The sequence below is a fragment of the Mastigoproctus giganteus genome, chromosome 10 (assembly GCF_048544385.1).
Source record: "Mastigoproctus giganteus isolate SK-2022 chromosome 10, ASM4854438v1, whole genome shotgun sequence".
Classification (NCBI taxonomy): Eukaryota; Metazoa; Arthropoda; class Arachnida; order Uropygi; family Thelyphonidae; genus Mastigoproctus; species Mastigoproctus giganteus.
The window spans coordinates 218,200,493-218,218,989 of record NC_143584.1 but is presented as its reverse complement, the minus strand read 5'-3'; the positions used below and the strand labels follow the sequence as shown (position 1 = coordinate 218,218,989).

General features: G+C 36.2%; 1 protein-coding gene across 1 annotated transcript in view; it reads left to right on the top strand.

Annotated features, from left to right (window-relative positions):
• Nucleotides 1-16,252, top strand: part of LOC150079934 (uncharacterized) — a 36,448-nt gene extending 20,196 nt beyond the window's left edge. The window contains exons 3-5 of the mRNA XM_090383566.1: nucleotides 4,877-4,987; nucleotides 9,504-9,629; nucleotides 16,105-16,252. Of these exons, the coding sequence (XP_090239692.1) occupies nucleotides 4,877-4,987; nucleotides 9,504-9,629; nucleotides 16,105-16,233 (366 nt within the window). The 3' untranslated portion in view covers nucleotides 16,234-16,252. The remainder of the gene's footprint in view (nucleotides 1-4,876; nucleotides 4,988-9,503; nucleotides 9,630-16,104) is intronic.
• Nucleotides 16,253-18,497: the final 2,245 nt, after the last annotated feature.

The following is an 18,497-nucleotide window of genomic DNA, read 5'->3' as shown; positions in this document are numbered from 1 at the left end:
GATAATAGATTCCCTAAATTAGCTTACACATGTAGAGGAAAAAGAAACAGAGGAAGACCAAAGGAAGATAAGATAAACTTGATTTTGAGGAAAGTGTTTGATACTGGTGCACACAAAATACTGCTGAACAGTTTGGAGCAGTGAGGCATTAAAGCCAAGTTACTGTCTGGATAAAAGGATGGTTGAGTAGGAGAAGACAAAGTGTGGTTATTAATGGACAGTGCTCTTGATGGATGAATGTTACCAGTGGAGTCTTCCAGAGTTCAGTGTTGTTTTCTATATTTATTAATGATATATTGTGAAGAAGTAATATCAGGCTTAATGTCTACGTTTTCAGATGATACAAAGTTGGAAGATGGTTAATGTCAGTAATCTGGGTAAGCTACTGCAACAAGGTCTAAAAAAAATTAGGCAGATGGGCTGAGAAATGGCAGTTGAAGTTTAACATTAATACTGCACTCAGGGTAGTGGAAAACGGAAAAGTCCTGGGGTCAGATATGATATTTTCTGAACAGTGCAAACAGGGTGCCAGGACAGCTCATTGGGGTTTTGTCAATGATATACAGGAATTTTGCTGGCAGGGATAAGGAGGTGATTTTTTTTTTTTTTTTTATGAGAACCCCAAACACGAGAGGTATTAGAACCTATAGTACTTAGTACCATGCTTGGGTTGAGAAGACGAAAGAAGATATTTGTTGACATTGGACTTGAACTTCTGTAGATTGTAATTTTCAGGAAATACGTATGAAGGAAGGTTGTTCCAGAAAACGGCAGTTGAATGAATAAATGAGGAAGATGAAAAGTTGGTTCTGTGGGTTTGAAGTTGGACAGTAAATGGATGTTGGCTGGTGGCGGCACGTGTTCGGACTGTTTTGAAAGAGAGAGCGGGAATTATAGAAGCCAATTCAGAAGAACAGTGCCCATGGAAGTATCTGTAGAAGAGGCATGCAGCAGAAACAGTACGTCTATGAGAAAGCGAGTGGAGAGACTCTGTTAGAGATGAATCATTAATTAACCTAACTGCCCTCTTCTAAATGGAATCAAGAAGCCTGAGAGAGGTTTTGGGGGCACCACCCCAGATGTGGGAACAATATTCCATGGCAGGGCGGATTTGCGATTTATACAGAGTGAGCAGCTGTTTGGAAGAAAAGTAACGCTGAGAGCGAAAGAGAAAACCAAGTTTTTTTAGATGCAGAGGAAGCAATATTTGTAATGTGCTTGTGACAAGAGAGATTAGAAGTCAGGGTAATCCCCAAAAGAGATATATCATTTTGCCTAGAAATCGGAGTGTCACTAAAGATAACCATAGGAGCAGAAGAATCCTTTTTGCGAGATATAAGACAAGACTGAGTTTTAGAAGGGTTGAAATCAACTAAGTTGTCTTTGCCCCACTGGAGAATTACCTGAAGATCGGCATTTAAGGAATTGGCAGCAGATTTTCGAGAACTTGAAGCTGATTGAGCAGGACAAGGTTTCTCAAAATGGAAAGTTGAATGCAATGTGCTATCATCGGCAAAACTATGGATAGGATTTCCAGTCAATGGAAGAAGGTCATTGATATACAAGAGGAAAAGAGTGGGGGAAAGAACTGAACCTTGGGGGACACCGGCATTAGTGGAGAAGTTAGAAGACAGAGAGCCATCTACCATCACCCTCAGTGAGCGATCAGAGAGAAAACTGGATAACCAATTACTAAAAACAGTTGGCAAACCATAAGATGGAAGCTTGTTTAGAAGACCTTTATGCCAAACACGATCAAAAGCCTTTGAGATGTCAAGAGCAACTACTTGTGTTTCACCGAACCTTTCCATTGAATTAGTCCATAAATGGGTAACATAAGCCAGAATATCACCAGTGGATCGACACTGATGGAATCCATACTGGCGATCGTTGATCAGACGGAAGGTTTCTAGGTGGTTTAAGAGTTGGCGGTTAATTGATTTCTCCATTACTTTAGAAAGAGTAGAAGTAATTGCAATGGGACGATAATTGGATGGGAGGGATTTGTCACCCTTTTTAGGAACTGGCTGGATATGAGCAAATTTCCAAGCAGAAGGAAAAACACCTTTGGAATAAGAAAAGTGAAAAAAGGCGGCAAAGAATAGGAGTAAGTTCAGGAGCACAAGTTTTGAGAACAAGTGGAGAAATACCATCAGGACCTGGAGCTTTCTTAGCATCAAGATTCATCAAAATCCTTCTGATATCCTTTTGACGGAAGACCACAGGAGGCATTGAATGGAGCATGTTAGGAATGGTGGGAGGTGTTTTACCAAGATCATTAATACATGAGCTGGAAGAAAAATGGGATGCTAGCAGGTCAGCTTTATCCTTGGCTGAAGTGACAACAGAACCATCTGGTTTGGACAGAGGTGGGAGCAGAGATGGGCAAAAGTTGCGGCCAATAGCTTTGGCAAGAGACCAGAATGCTCGGCTACCATTAGGGCAAGAAGCAAGTTTTCTACTCTTAGCCTGTTCAAACTCTAGTTTGGACAGGTTCTGTGAGTTTGAGGATTGTTCTAGGATAGGACAATATTATCCTATTGTATAAGGCAATGGTCAGGCCTTATTTTAGTAAGGATGTAGCTGTTCTGGAATGGGTGCATAGAAGGGTAACAAGATTGGTGAAGATAATGAAAGGGTGGTCGTATCAAGAAAGGCCTCAGTTCTGCAAATTGCAACATCTGGAGACTAGGCAAGGTGATGTGATTGAGGTGTTAATGGCTTTGAATGGATTGAGCAAGCCAGTGCTCATTGTATTCTTCCTCTTGCTCAGAATATACATGAGGGGACATAAATTCCAATTGAGGAAAGATGGTTGCAGGATAGATGTACGAAGTTTGCCTTCAGCCAGTGGGTGGTTGATTGCTGAAACAAACTTCCATCTGTTGTTGTTGAAATGGATAGTTTCAATAAATTCAAGTAAAATCTAGACAAATTATTGGGAGGGATGGACAGGTGTTGTGGGGGAATTTTTTTTTTTTTTTTTTTTTTGGCTGATCTTTATAAGCTTGCTTTCTTGTATCATATGCCACTGCTACTACTAATAATAATAGATACCATTTTCAGTTCAACTACAGAACATCTCACATACATTTTAACGTGAAGCCATGAAAGATGAGGTGCCCCTGTAGCCATGTGGGCAGGAGCAGCAGTGCGTAGCACACGTTTCTTGATTAGACCGGGGTTCAAGCCCATGACCACTAAATACGGAGGATGCGGAAAGGTCAGGGAATGACCACCGCATATCCCTGGAGCAATATGGCATTAGTTGCTAATGCTCCTAAAAACCAAATAACAATAACAACATGAAAGATGAAACTGCAAGTTGCTAACATGAGATTTACAGAGTGGTATTGAAATGTTTGCTGTTTATAGGGACACAGTATAAAATCTCAGGGAATAACATAAGATTGGATCTCATGAAGTTCTCCCATTGGCAGGGGTTTTGGAATAAATTGTTTCCTAAGGTTGTGTTAGCAGTGAGCCTGGTGAAGTTTAGAGCATTTTTGAATGATTATCTTGTATGAATGCTTTTTTATTATTATTTTATTTATTTATTTTTGGCTGATGTAGAAAAGTTCTCCATTTGGCCTTATTATTACTAAATTAAGAAAATGAATTTTTTATTTCAGCAGAAACCTGCTGTCACAAAATACTGTTGTGGGGTAAACTTCCTCAAATCTCTATAATCCTGTGGGTTTTTTTTCCCCTCAAAACCAGTTTGAACATATCATATATTCCATTATAAGTCGACCTTTGAAGCATTAAAAAATCATATCTTAAGCTTGAATTAAAATACTTGTTCAAAGTTTGAAAGACAAACTAACAATATATTTGCAATTTATCACATATTTTTAAAAATATATATTGTTTGCTAACCTTTAAAAGCCAAAGAATTTGTTCATGTTCTTTGTCAGATGAAAATAGTTTGTGGAATTCATTGGACGTTATATTTTCCGGTTTTCTTGGAAGTCCCAAAAAAAGAAAACTTTTGAGATTGTCAAAAGCAATATGCAATTTATAATAGCATAATAGCAGATTCTCTTCCATGTTGAAGTGGTGCTTACAGAAAATCAGTACCAAAGTACCAAAAAAAGGCAATGCTTCAGTTACATAATCAAAGCCTTCAAAAGGCTCACATCTGGTGAGTATGGGCTTGGCACACCCAGGGTCCTGAGCTGTATATCATCATTCTTCTCTTTCTTGGTGATTCCTTTCTACTTCTGACTCCCCCTCTCTCTCTCTCTCTGTCTCTCTCTCTCTCAGGGTAACTTGGGAATATTTTTTGACTGGTGCAGCATAAGCCTCAGGCGTCCTTGCACCATATGGCTAATAATAATAATAAAAAGAACACACAGCTTCATTGAGTGGCCTTGTCATCACCTTGCCTCTAGGTTTTGTTTCATGACCTGCTACATAAGGTAGTATTGTATATGGTTGTTGTTTTCTGTACAGTTTATTGTGCACTGTAATAAAATGTCACAAATTTTAAAAGAAAGAGCAAAAATAATTAAATCAGAACGTAGATTGATTCTTTATGCTGCTCTTTTGCATCAATGGATGACTCTAAAAAAAAAAAAAAAAAAGGGAGTTGAATTATGCAGTAAATATATGACTAAGGATGAATTTTCAAGGCAAAAACTTATGTGCTGAATATATGGTGTGTGACAGTCACGCCATCCAGTTGGTACTTTTGTATGAATATTTTTGATGAAGATGTTTTCTATAATGCACAAATTTCATTCCTATTAATCCTTAACAGTTAAATATAATTTGAAATATAATTGCATACATGAAATATATAATCTTGTACATGAATATATAACTGAAATATAAACATAACACAGTTTATATAAATTGCGTTGATTTGCTCTAGGGTCATCATGCAGAACTCATATTTTATAATCGTCCAGACAAAACAGGACCAAAAACTAGTACTTATCAGAAGCAAATATTTCAGGATCCCAGTGAAGCCAGTGGATTAAAGGTTAGATTTTTTTTTTTCTCTGTTATTAATTTTAATACATTTTAAGACAATTCCACTTAATATTATACATTTTTTAACAAAAGGACATCAGTTGGAACTGAATGGCAAAAAAATTCATGAATATACAAGTAGATTTTTGTTTTAAATTAGATGAATGATATATGCAAGGTATTGTATATGATTGTGTGTGTGTGTGTGTGTGTGTGTGTGTGTGTGTGTGTGTGTGTGTGTGTGTGTGTGTGTGTGTGTGTGTGTGTGTGTGTGTGTGTGTGTAAGTTGTAATAATATTAATTTAATTAAGTATGCTTAAATGGATGTGAAAGTTACACAAGGTGCCAATAACTATAAAGGCGAGGAAAGTAGTATTTCATCAGGGATGAAATACCTGACAAGCATTTTTTGCATTACCTATATTAGACCATTTACTAAATATGTTTCCCCCCCATATCTGATGACAGCTATACCATTTTCATTTTATTTACATTTTATTAGTATTTTGTTGTACTAATTTTACTTTACAGTTCCCCCACTTTATATTGGCTTGGCAATTCAGCCCATAATTTACTAATTCATCATAACCTTTAGGATATTAACATTCTTTCGCCTTTCATTTATCTACTACTCTTCTTTTTCTACTTTCCTCACCCTTATAGTTACTGGCACCTTGTTGTTTGTTATTATTTGTTATTTGGTTTTTAGGAGTATTAGCAACTAATACTCCTAAAATACGGGGATATGCGTGGTTATTCCCTGACCTTTCCGCATCCTCCGTATTTGGTGGTCACGGGCTCGAACCCCGGTCTAATCAAGAAGCATGTGCTACGCACTGCTGCTCCTGCCCACCTGGCTACGGAGGTGGCACCTTGTGCCAGTAATTATAAGGGTGAGGAAATATTATTTAAATTAATATTATTACAACTTACATATACTCTTGCATCCTTTAATGCTGCTTGGCACTTTTAGGTGCATCTGTCATACCTAATTTATTAAACTTGCTTTCACTGAAACCATTTCATCTACTGTATACCTCTTTTCTGTGTAACTCTTTAAACTTTTCCTTTGAAGAGTTACATTGAAAAACTCATTTATATATATATATATATATATAAAAAGAAATTAGAATAAAAATTAAATAAAAATCATGCCAGCAGCATGGCAAAACAGTAGAGCAAAATTAGTCAAAATTAAACATATTAATCAAACCAAAAGGGAGGGAAGTGTAAATGGTAACAAGACTAAAAATATTGTAGCAGAAACTCTCCAAAATAATTTAGAAAATCTAAATAAAAGAATAAAATAAAAAATTAAATTTTAGATGCCAATTAGATAGAAATTTAATGGAACCCCTCTGACTGGCACCAAGTCCAAATTGTGTGAAATATCACCAACAGAGATGTTGGTGATACTTATTGTAGTTGGTTTCACCAACTATAATAAAATAATACAAAAATAGAATGACCATTATGCCCCATCTTGACAGAGGACCACAAGGCCAATAATGGTTAGGGAATTACTGCATTTCAATCGCTAGACAAATTGCCACAAAGGCAAATCGATCGAAAGATCAGTCCACCACCTGATCCACAGACTGAACCACCAATGCAGAGGATTTGAATAGCAGTGAAAATTAAAAATAGGACAGATTGAAATGTCCTAAAAATAGGACATTTCAATTGCTAGACAAATTGCTGCAAAGGCAAGTCAATTGAAAGATCAGTCCACCATCTGATCCACAGACCAAACCACTAATGATTTGAATAGCAGTGGTCCTTATGCAGTGAAAATTAAAAATAGGACAGATACAATCTAATTGGCATCTAAAATTTAATTTTTTATTTTATTCTTTTATTTAGATTTTCTAAATTATTTTGGAGAGTTTCTGCTACAATATTTTTAGTCTTGTTACCCTTTTCTCTTCCCTCCCTTTTGGTTTGATTAATACGTTTAATTTTGACTAATTTGCTCTACTGTTTTGCCATGCTGCTGGTATGATTTTTATTCTAATTTCTTTTTATATTTCAAGAATCATGTAGGGGAATATGCTTTTTTTGCTGCCTCTGATGTTTGCTTTGTCCTTTTGATTTATTTTTTATTTTTATAACTATAGATTCCGTTTTCAACTATTTCAGACATTATTCAAATATATGTATACTGGGGTCCTTGGTGTCCAAGTATTCATCATCCGAGGTCCTCACAGTTATGAGGATTTGAAAATTAAAGAATTAAAGCTTTCTTTCCCTTGAGAAAATTGACCACGCACTTGAATATTTTTTGTGAGAATGATCTTCACGATCATATAGCAAATGTTAAGCGCGAAGTTAAAGATGTAACTAAATGCTATGACACAATTTTATCTGAAAAAATATGACAAAAAAAACTCAACAACTCTGGATTCATTCTTTATTCGTACAACTGAAAAATAGTGTAACTTCAATAAACTTAACTTAACCTTAAACCGTATAACGTATTATAATAAAAAATGTTTAATAAAATAATTTTCTCATTTTTCAGTTCCTTCATCCATTTTTTACTATGTACAAGTACATACTAAACATTACTACTATATATAATATCGGTGTAGATACACCACATGTACTCATCCTTCACAAAGAGTTGCCCATGTATTGCACTACCTCGAATAAGTAACGCTTCACTTGCAATACCAGGGTACCTGAACCAGTGAAAAGCCAACTAGCTTTGAAATGATGCCACCTGGGTGGTGGCACCCCACCGAGAATAAGTAAAATTGTCTTCTCTATTAGTGAAGTGTTACTTATTCGAGGTAGTGCAATACATGGTAACTCTTTGTGAAGGATGAGCACAATATGAGCTACAGATGAAATGATGCTTTTCATGCTACTATCATAGTTTTTCTTTAAGAGTTGTCTATGGTGTGTCTACACCAATATTATATATATATAGAATCTTAAACTCATAAAATATTATGCCTAGTTGCATTTATTTTTATTTAAATAATAAACATTATGAAAATTGGTCCCCGTTTTAAGTGGAATTTTCTGGAACCAATTATCTTCGAATAACGAGGATCCCCTGTGTATGTGTATATATATATACACCAAAAGCAGGTACATACAGATCAACTGAAAACACATCAAACTGTTATCTAGTTTTTCATATATTTTGTGTACAGTAATCTAAAAATATATAATGTCTCCCCATCACACGTTTGCTTACACAGCAGTGATAGTGCAAGACCATATGAAGTAAAACTTTGAGGTAAAGGTGCATTACTAGTCTCATCATTGAGCTCATGGATTTCCAACATGAGGTGTGCATGGTGGCTGAAACCTCTACTGCTTCTATGTCCTGTTAATATTGTTGAAGAATTTTCCTTTATGTTAATTCTTATAAAACTTTTTTAATGAGAATTATTCAGGGTGAACAAGGAATTACCACCTGCTATAACAGAAAAAGCAGGTAGTAACTTCTCTCTCTCTCTCTCCCTCCCTCCCTGAGCAGTCCAGAGATTTTATCAATGATATATAGAAATTTTGCTAGTAGGGAGGAGGTGATTATTCCTTTATATAAGGCAATGGTCAGGCCATGCCTTGAGTTTTGTATACAGGCCTGGAGGCCTCATTTTAGGAAGGATGTAGATCTGCTGGAATGGCAACAAGACTGGTGAGGGGAACAAAGGGGTGCTCGTACCAAGAAAGACTTCAGTTCTGAAAATTGCAGTTTCTAGAGACTAGCCATTGTGAGGTGATCTGATTGAGGTGTTTAAGGCTTTGAATGGTTGTTTGAGCAAGCTCAATGTTGATCAGATTCATCCTCTTGCTCAGATAATGCAAATGAGGGGAACATAAATTCAAGTTGAGGAAGGACAGTTGCAGAATAGATGTGCTGAAGTTTTCCTTTAGCCAGTGGGTGGTTGATTGCTGAAACAAGCTTCCATGCGTTGTTGTGGAAGTTGATAGCTTAAATAAATTCAAGAAAGCACTAGACAAACCATTGGAGCAAATGGCTAGGCAAAATGGGAAGTGGTCATTTTTTTTCTTTCTTTTTTTTTGGCCAATGCTGTATGAGCTTGCATTCTTTTTTGCATCATATGCCACTACTAATGCTAAAAACCTTAGGTTTCTACAACTGATATAAACCTAACATTTCTGCCCTTAGGAGTTTGGAATGCATTTATCACATATAGTAATTGCAGTAGAAAGTATGTGCAGAGTAATTTTAATTTTAAAAAGTTTTTATTAAAAATACAGTGCAGTATTATTTGTAAATAAATTAGAAATTTATCAAGAGCTATTCACTTCACCTTAATTGTAAATTCACCTTCACCTTAATTTAAAAGTATAATCTGAAGTTATTATACTTTTAAAACTATTTTTTGCAAATTTAAGTATATTTTTCAAGGTTTAGAAAACTACCAAGATTTTATAGCATTTAAAATTCAGAATTTTATTAAGAATTTAAAATTTTTATTAAATTCTGATTAAAAGTTCTTATTAAAATTCTATTTAAAATCTTACATGAGAATTTTTGTTTATAGGAACTTTTAAAAAGCTGCCTAGGGGTCAGGGGAGTAGTGCATAAAAAGAGAATTCTCTTTCTCATTGGTCAGACACGCCTCCATGTGGATGAAGTAGATAGTCTTGGGCATTTCATGGAATTAGAGGTAAGCTATTGTGTATTAGCTTTTCTATTAGTACAGTAAACTCTGTAAAATCCAGTATTTTACAGTCCAGAATTCTTTAAAATCTGACATATTTTACAAAAAAATCAACATTTTACAATCCAGAAATATTAAGAAAACAATCCGGTGCTTGTACCAATGATCACATTTGTCTTTAAAATTCCATGCAAAAAAGACATCTCTTTCGTTATAAGATTCTTGCAAAATTATCTTGTTCAAATTTGAAAGACACTTTCAAATTCAACCCTAACTCGCAACTTTTTTCCAATGTTGCCCTATACTTGTTAAGTAACTCTTCAGATCTCCTACTCTTGATATCATTAATGATTACCAGCATTTACATCACTTTTTGTGCCCTTAAAAGATATCTCTACATCATCTACATTTACCCCTGGCAGACATACCCTGGTCCTATTCCACCTATCCTTCTTACACAATATATTTCACATTTCCCTTACAATAGAGTCACTGACAATGACTACCTCCTGTGGGACCAGTGCATTCTTCCTTGTAAATCGCTGCTGTGTTGCCTGATGCACAAGGTGTGAGCTTCGGTGTTGAGTTGGGCAGCTGAGAGCTTGATGGACCCTCCCCTCCCATTTTAATTACTTCGAGGGCATCCACCTACTCTTCAAACTCTCATAAATGTCCATCAGAATGCTGAGTTGGTGCCTAATTTCTTCATACTCTGAAACCCCCCCCAACCTTGGCTGAAAACATTACACAAGCTACACATTTAGTTAGGCTGATGCCATTACTATTACTTATGCGACAAATTATTTTCTCAAATTATTTTTCTAACATGGAAGAGAGGTTTGCATTTGTTGATAACAAGGTCTTGCAAAGTTTGAGTCATCACCAATGATATCATATTTCTCTGAAGCACTTGTACAATTCTGATCTGATAATATTGGATAAAGTAACTCTTGCACATACCTCAAGAGTTCTTATCTGTTACCCCAACTGGACATATTATCTAGATGTTCTGGGGGCAGAAACGTTTCAAGTGAGCGGGTAGCTAATGCCAGGGAAGAGAGCCTAAAAAACTTCAAGGGTTGTGTTAGGGTTGTTAAATATACAAGAACAGTAAGTCTTAATTGTTTATACAGTAATGTTAGAAGTGTCGTCAATAAAATGAACGAATTCGAACTGCTGGATAAAACAAGTAACGCGGACATAATAGGGCTTACGGAGACATGGTGCCACCCGGAAATTGGGGATGATGAGTTTCAGTACGGCTTGTATAATGTATTTAGGAAGGATAGGGTAGATAGAAGGGGCGGTGGGGTAATGCTTCTTATCAGAAGCAGCCTGAGTGCGACGATAGCTTTCCCGGATTCAGACGTTTCATGCTAGTATAGAATCTGTATGGTGTGAGATAGTTGGAAACAAAGGTATAATGTGAGTAGGAGTAATCTACAGACCAGGTGATTGTGAAGATTATGATGAAAGCCTCTACTTGCAAACGGAATGGGCAAGTAAGCGTCAATGTCTTATTATGGGCAATTTCAATTTGCCTCTAATTGATTGGAGTAAATGGGAAGGAAACTCGACATGGGGAACAAAATTTTTAAATCAACTAGATGATTGTTATTTGTATCAACATGTCAGGGAAAGTACCAGAGAAAAGAATATCCTAGATCTCACCATCACCCATGAATCAGATGACATAACAGATCTGACAGTAGAGGAACCAGTAGCAGGAAGTGATCATGGAGTTCTACAGTGGATGATAATGAGAGAGGTAGCAGCAGTAAAAGACAAAGGAATGGGTTTTCATTTCAGAAAAGGAAATTACGATGCCTTAAAGTACTACATGGCCTCTATTAACTGGGTAGATATCGCGTAGAGAACGAATACATTTGAACTGTGGTATGCTTTTAAAACATTAATCACAGATGCCTTGAATGCGTATGTACCATTAAAAAAATACTCCATGAGGAGGGTTCCAAGTTGCCACATTACTCGAGCAGAAAAAGGTGGCATGGAAAAGTTACAGAGCAATAAAAAGTACTGAAGCCTATAACAGCTACAAGGTGATCTGTAATAGAGCCACAGAAAAGGTTAGACAGGCAAAGGCAGTTTATGAGAAATCACTAGCAAACAGAACAAAGAGGGGGGATAAGGAATTCTTCACATATATAAATGCCAAGAAGAGCAGGACGAACCAGATTGGACCTTTACGTAAGGGAAAGGGGATAGTATTAAATACACCAGCTGCCATTGCAGATGAACTCAACAATTATTTTGCATCGATATTCACAAATGAAAAACCTTTTGTGGCAATGGGAAATTGTGGAAGCGAAGTTGAAAAATATGTAATTAATGATATTGAAATTTCGCGAGATTATTTAATGAAAAAACTTTCGAGCCTACAGGCCAGTAAGGCTCCTGGAGTTGATGGAATATACCCTATAATCTTAAGGGAGGCGGCAAGTGAGTGCATTGAACCATTGAGGCTAATTATGCAAGCATCACTAGACTCTGGGGAGATTCCCTTTGATTGGAAAAGTGCCAATGTATCTCCCATACATAAGGGTGGCTCTAAGAGTGAAGTGGGAAATTATCGACCTGTCAGTCTGACTTCAGTGGTAGGGAAAATCATGGAGGCAGTGATCAAGGGTGGAATTCAGGATCATTTGGATCGAATTGAAATTCTCAAGGATACTCAGCATGGTTTTGAAAGGGAAAATCATGTTTAATAAATCTGGTCCGCTATTTTGAAAGGGCCACTCACGAGCTGGATTTAGGGAATAATTTCGACATTGTTTATTTAGATTTTAGCAAAGTTTTTGACTCAGTCCCAAATGAGCGGTTGCTTTATAAGCTGGAACAGGTTGGAATCACTGGGAAAATCCTTAGATGGAAAGCAGGATGGCTTCAGGACAGGAGGCAGAGGGTTGTGATAAATGGCTATTCCTCAGATTGGGTTGATGTAAGAAGTGGGGTTCCCCAAGGATCAGTATTAGGACCACTGTTGTTTTTAATTTTCATAAACGACATCGATGAAGGGATAGAGGGCATGATGTCTAAATTTGCAGATGATGTTAAAATTGGTAGAGTAGTTAATGGTCAGTGTCAAGCTGAGCTTCTTCAGAGAGACCTACATAGACTTCAGGAATGGTCAGAAAAATGGCAGCTATGCTTTAATCCAACAAAGTGTAAGGTATTACACTTGGGAAACAGTAATCCCAAAATAACTTATTCACTTGGTGGAGTTCAACTAAACCCAGTACTGGAGGAAAGGGACTTGGGTGTTACGATACGGTCAGACATGAAATTTTCTGAGCATTGTAAACAGGTTGCAAGGAAGGTCCATGGTGTCCTATCGATGATCTATCGAACTTTTGCAAGTAGAGATAGGGACGTGATATTCCCATTATATAAGGCTTTTGTTAAACCACACTTGGAATACTGTGTTCAAGTATGGAGACTGCACCTAAAGAAAGAACGACATCAAGCTTCTTGAAAGGGTGCAAAGATGAGTAACTCGCCTGGTGAGATCGGCAAAAAGGTGTCCTTATGAAGAAAGACTTCGAATATGTGGGTTGCAGAGTTTGGAAACTAGACACCTTAGAGGAGATTTGATTGAGGTGTTTAAGGCTCTGAGAGGCATCAGTAAAATGAATGAGGATGAAATTTTCAAGGTTATAAATGATGCTAGAACTAGGGGACATAAATTCAAGTTATGGGGAGAAATGTTTAGATTGGACTGCAGGAAGTTTTATTTTAACCAGCGAGTTATAAATATTTGGAATAAGTTGCCTACTTGGGTGGTAGAGGCTGACAGTTTGGGGAAATTCAAAGGTCATCTGGATAGTACCTTCGGTTCAGGGAAGCGCATAGGATGATAGGTTTAATTTCCTTTTCTTTTACTAATTATTATTATTTATTTATTTTATTATTTTTTTTATCATTGTTTTATTCGTTTTTTTTTTTTTTTTTTTTATTTGGCCGGTGCAGCTTAAGCCATAGGCTTTCTTGCACCATGCGGCCATTACTAATACTAATACTAATTCAAATATCTTCTCTTTATAAAGCTTTTTCACTGTATGTTTTACATTCATTCGAAGCTGATTTCTTCAACAGAGAGAAACATTTTAAAATACTCTGTAACATTAGTATTAGCACTACTATCTTGAAATTCATGCAAGGAAATGAGATTATACATCATCAGCAAAAAAAATAAAATAAAAAAATAAATAAAAGAAATCGTTTCCCATATCACCTGTCCATCCCCTCTAATAGTTTGTGTGCTTCTTTGAATTTATCCAAATTACCCACCTCTACAACACCAGATGGAAGTTCCAACAAACAACCAATGGCTGAAGGCAAATTTCTGCACGTCTTGTACCATCCTTACCCAGTTTAAATTTATAACTCCCTTACCCATATATGATATCTGAGCAAGAAGAAGGATGCCATCAGCATTTAGCTTACTTGATCCTTTCAAAGCCTTAAACATCTCAATCAGATCTCCCCGCAGGTGCCTATTTCCAGATAGTGTAGTTTGCAGAACTGCACTATCTGGAAATAGGTGCCTGAAGTCTTTATTGGTAAGAGAACTTTGTCCCCTCACCAATCTTGTTATTCTTCTCTGAGCACCCATTCCAACAGGTCTACATCCTTCCCAAAATGAGGCCTCCAGGTCTGTATGCTTTACTAAAGATAACCACTGCTTTATACAAAGGGATAATCACCTACTCCCTGCTGGCAAAATTCCTGTATATCATTGACAAAACCCCATGAGCTTTCCTGGCAGCACTGCCTGTCTGCACTACTCAGACAACTTCATATCTGACTGCACAATTACCCTCAGATCTTTTTCATTCTTCACTATCCTGAGTGTGATACCAAACGGTACATTAATCTGGAGTTATTGCTATTCGTATGTAGTACCTTGCATTCGTCAATGTTAAACTTCAGTTGCTACTTCTCAGGGAATCTGCCCAATTTTTTTGGATCTTATTGCATTAGCATACCCTAATTACTGTCATTTGTGACTGTGTTCATATGTAGTACCTTGCATTCGTCAATGTTAAACTTCATTTGCCACTTCTCAGGACATCTGCCCAATTTTTTTGGATCTTAATGCATTAGCATATCCTAATTACTGTCATTTGTGACTGTGTCAAAACATCATATCATCTGCAAACTTAAGAGATTAAGCCTGATTCTGTGCTTCATTATTAATAATGTAGGAAATAACAATGGGCACAGCACTGAACCCTAGGGGACTCCACTCATAACATTAAGAGCAATGTCCATTGATAACCATTGTCTTCTCCCACTCAATCTCCCCTATATACTTAGCAATAACTTGTCCTTAATGCGACACTGCTCCAATTTATATAGTGGTGTCAAATGCTTTTCTGAAATGTAAGTATATGATGTGAAAATCATTTTTTTGCATCCAGTTCCTTTGTTACTGTATCATAGTATCCCTTCAGATCACCCCTAAATTCATACTGTGACTGCAGTATAACTGCACTCCTGTCTAGATGGCCCTACATTATTTTTTTAACCAGTAACACCATTATTTTCTCTGAAACAGAAGTCAAGTTAACAAGGTCTGTAATTACTTATGTCACCCTTTGATTCTCCTTTGTGAATTGGGAGATTTGCACATCTGCAGTCCATAGAGACTGCCCCGAATCCAAAGATGCTCTCATAATTATGGTTAAAAGTTTGCTTAAATAAACCTTTGCCAAGACTTCTCATAATTTACCTTAGCTTGCCTAATTAAATTACCATAAAAATGGGTAAATAAACCTTTTTATATGTAAAAGCAAATCATTCTATATTACAAAATAAAATACTATTTTTTATTCAATGTTCAGATATTTTTAACAAATTTATTCCTGGAATTTCTTGATCTTACCTTGTATATACAAAGTATTTGAGAATGAATAACAGGATTTTATATTTTTATTAATTGAATGGAGCAAGGTATAAGGAAATAAATTATAGTCCAAAGTCTGTTCCTAGACTTTCTTAATCCTGGCATGTTTTATGTATATAGCTAGTTGCAGCATACATTGAAATTTCATTGTGCTCCAGCTTAGTTTTAAGTGAGTAATTTGGTCAGTATGGTAATGGTATGGCTGAATTGGTTTGTTACATGATCTACTAAAATTCACTTTTTAGTGACTCTTAGGAACTACTAAGTTCTACTAAAAAGTGAATCTCCTACTATTATCGCAGACATGTTAATATGCTCAGTTAGGGTAAGATTATACATTTGCAGAGCTGTAAAGGATGCTTGTATTGAATATCACACCCACAGATGAACTTAAGGCTTTTCTTCTTCATTATTTTATTGTAGTACTTCATTCTGCTCGACATGTAAAATCCTGCTAGTCATTCTGAAAAACACACTATTCTTCAGAATGACTAGCAGTAAAGCATGCAAATGCTGCTTTATTGGATGAAAATTAATTTCTCCATTCCTTTTCAGGTAGCTCTTACCCCAGACCAAACTCATGAAGAGGGACAACTGATTGCTGAAAATTTGATGAAGAAATTGAATATAACAACTGAAGATTTACTTCCAAATTCTTATATTGACTTGTTAACAAAAAGTTAATTAAAATTCTCTAAAAACATGTAGCAATTTGGAATGTTCAATGATAAATCAGTCACATCAAGGTTAGTCATATTAATGTGCTTTATTTCTGTAATACATGACTGTCTATCAAAGCATTTTTGAAACGCAAAGTCATATTTTTGAACAATCTTTCGAAGTAACTCCTATTAAAGTTTATATTCAAAAATAACTGAAAAATTTAAATTCTTTTACAAGTTTAGTCAGTTCGTTTTAGTAAATTCAAGGAATTTTACAAGAAAAAATATGAGAATGCAAAAGATGACGATATGGAAGAGTCTTTTTATTTTTTTTTTGATGCAGAAAAGATTTGCTCACAAGTATGAAAAACATCATAAAGGAATGAAAACAAGAATGATAGAGGAGTTGAAGGGTAATCATCTGTATGCAGGTAGTGCAATATGAAGGTATGAGAGAACATGACTCTACTTGAATCTAATGCAAAATATTTATTGGATGGCAGATGCTGTTCTTCAAAGTAAATGGGACAAATAGTAGCTAAGTGAACAGAAAAAAAGTTAAACTACAGTAAACCAAAAATTAGTAAGGTGGGGAGAGAATAGAGCAACATACAGCCTTCTACAGTGGATGGATAAACATCACGGAATATACATTTCTTGTGATTAACTAGATCTGGTAGTACTAGCAACAAAGAGAGGATGCTGATAGGTCTGCATCAGTTGTGCCAGATATTTGTGGGAGTTTGCAGATTCTCAGAAGTCAGTGAATTTCTGCTGCTGAGTTATAGGGAGCTGGATAGCCTGTCCTGGCCCAAAGAGAGAACACTGTGGTTGACTGATTGCACTATTCTGCAACTTCCAATGATACCCCAGAATATATCTCAGATCCCATACTCCACAAGCCTTCATCCTGGGTACCCTTTCCCTTGCATTTCAGGGTTCCTTCTACTGGGACCATAAGGTTCCAAAGAATCCAGGATAAACTGGCCAGACAGTTAGCAGGCAACCAAACAAACTAAACTCCATCCATCAGCATTCACTTCCCTCTCATCTTGTGCAGATCTCAGTGCATTCAAAACGGAAAAGCTGGCCAGTCAGTCAATCAAACCACAGCTTCTTCTCAAGGCCATGACAGGCAGTTCAGCTCTCTGTAACTCCCAGGAGCACTAATTCACATATTATTACTGAGAGTCTGCAGCTTCCATGTAATCTGGCACAAGTATAGACCTATCAGAATCTTCCCTCTACTTCATTGCTGGTACCACCAGATCTAGTTGTTCATAAGAAGCATGTGCCCCATACTGTTCTTCCTTTTTCTAAAAAAAATTCCTAAGCCCACTCACTGTTGAAGGGCTGTAACACTTCGGCTATACAGTATTCCCCTTTCTTATTTTTGGTTTACTTTACTGTATTTTAACTTTTTCCTATTTAGTTTGCTACTCTTTGGTCTAATTATTTTAAAGAGTGGCATCTACTTTCCAATAACTATTTCAAATTAAATTTATGGTGAGTTGTATTCTTTCCCATACCTTCAAAACAAGAATTCATATTGTGAGAAATGTGTCCCTGGGAAATTGAACAGGCACAATGGGAGTACAAAATAATACCTCCATTTTTTTCCTTTATTTTTTTTTTTGGTTCCTTTTTATTGGAAAACTGCTTATTTCACAGAATGTATAACTCACAATACAAGAGCTATTTAAAAAGTATTATGATTGTGATCAGAAATAGTTATTTCAGAGAGAAATGGCAAAAACAAATACTGATAGCATCAGCATATCTTGTCTTGCAAGCATCACCTATTTCTGGTTTGGTCAACTGTGAGTAAACCTCAGTTATATTAAATTGCACACACTTAGGTAGGTACAATTCAACTCATCACTGTGGCATCACCTGTGTAACAACTGAACAGTTCTAATTTTGTTTATTTGAGGAAAAACTGCCACATAAATATTCCATGTGATGCAAAAATTCTATGATAAGGAAAACACACATTTTCTGTCAGCACAAAACATTTTCCAAAGGCAGGGAGTCAGTAGCAGGTGAGCATTGATCAGGATGATCTTTACGCAATGTTCTGAAGGTGAAAAAGCATGGAATGTTAACCAAAGGTGTCCAGCTTGCTTCCTTCTATTGTTTGCAACTACTACTAACTCAATACTGGTGTGGCAGAGCTGAGGATTGTAACCCATTGTAATAATTTTGAATAATGATTTATGAATTTCAGAAAATATTCAATATTTCCATTATGTGCTAGAAGGGCAAACAAAAGCCAGATAATTTTTT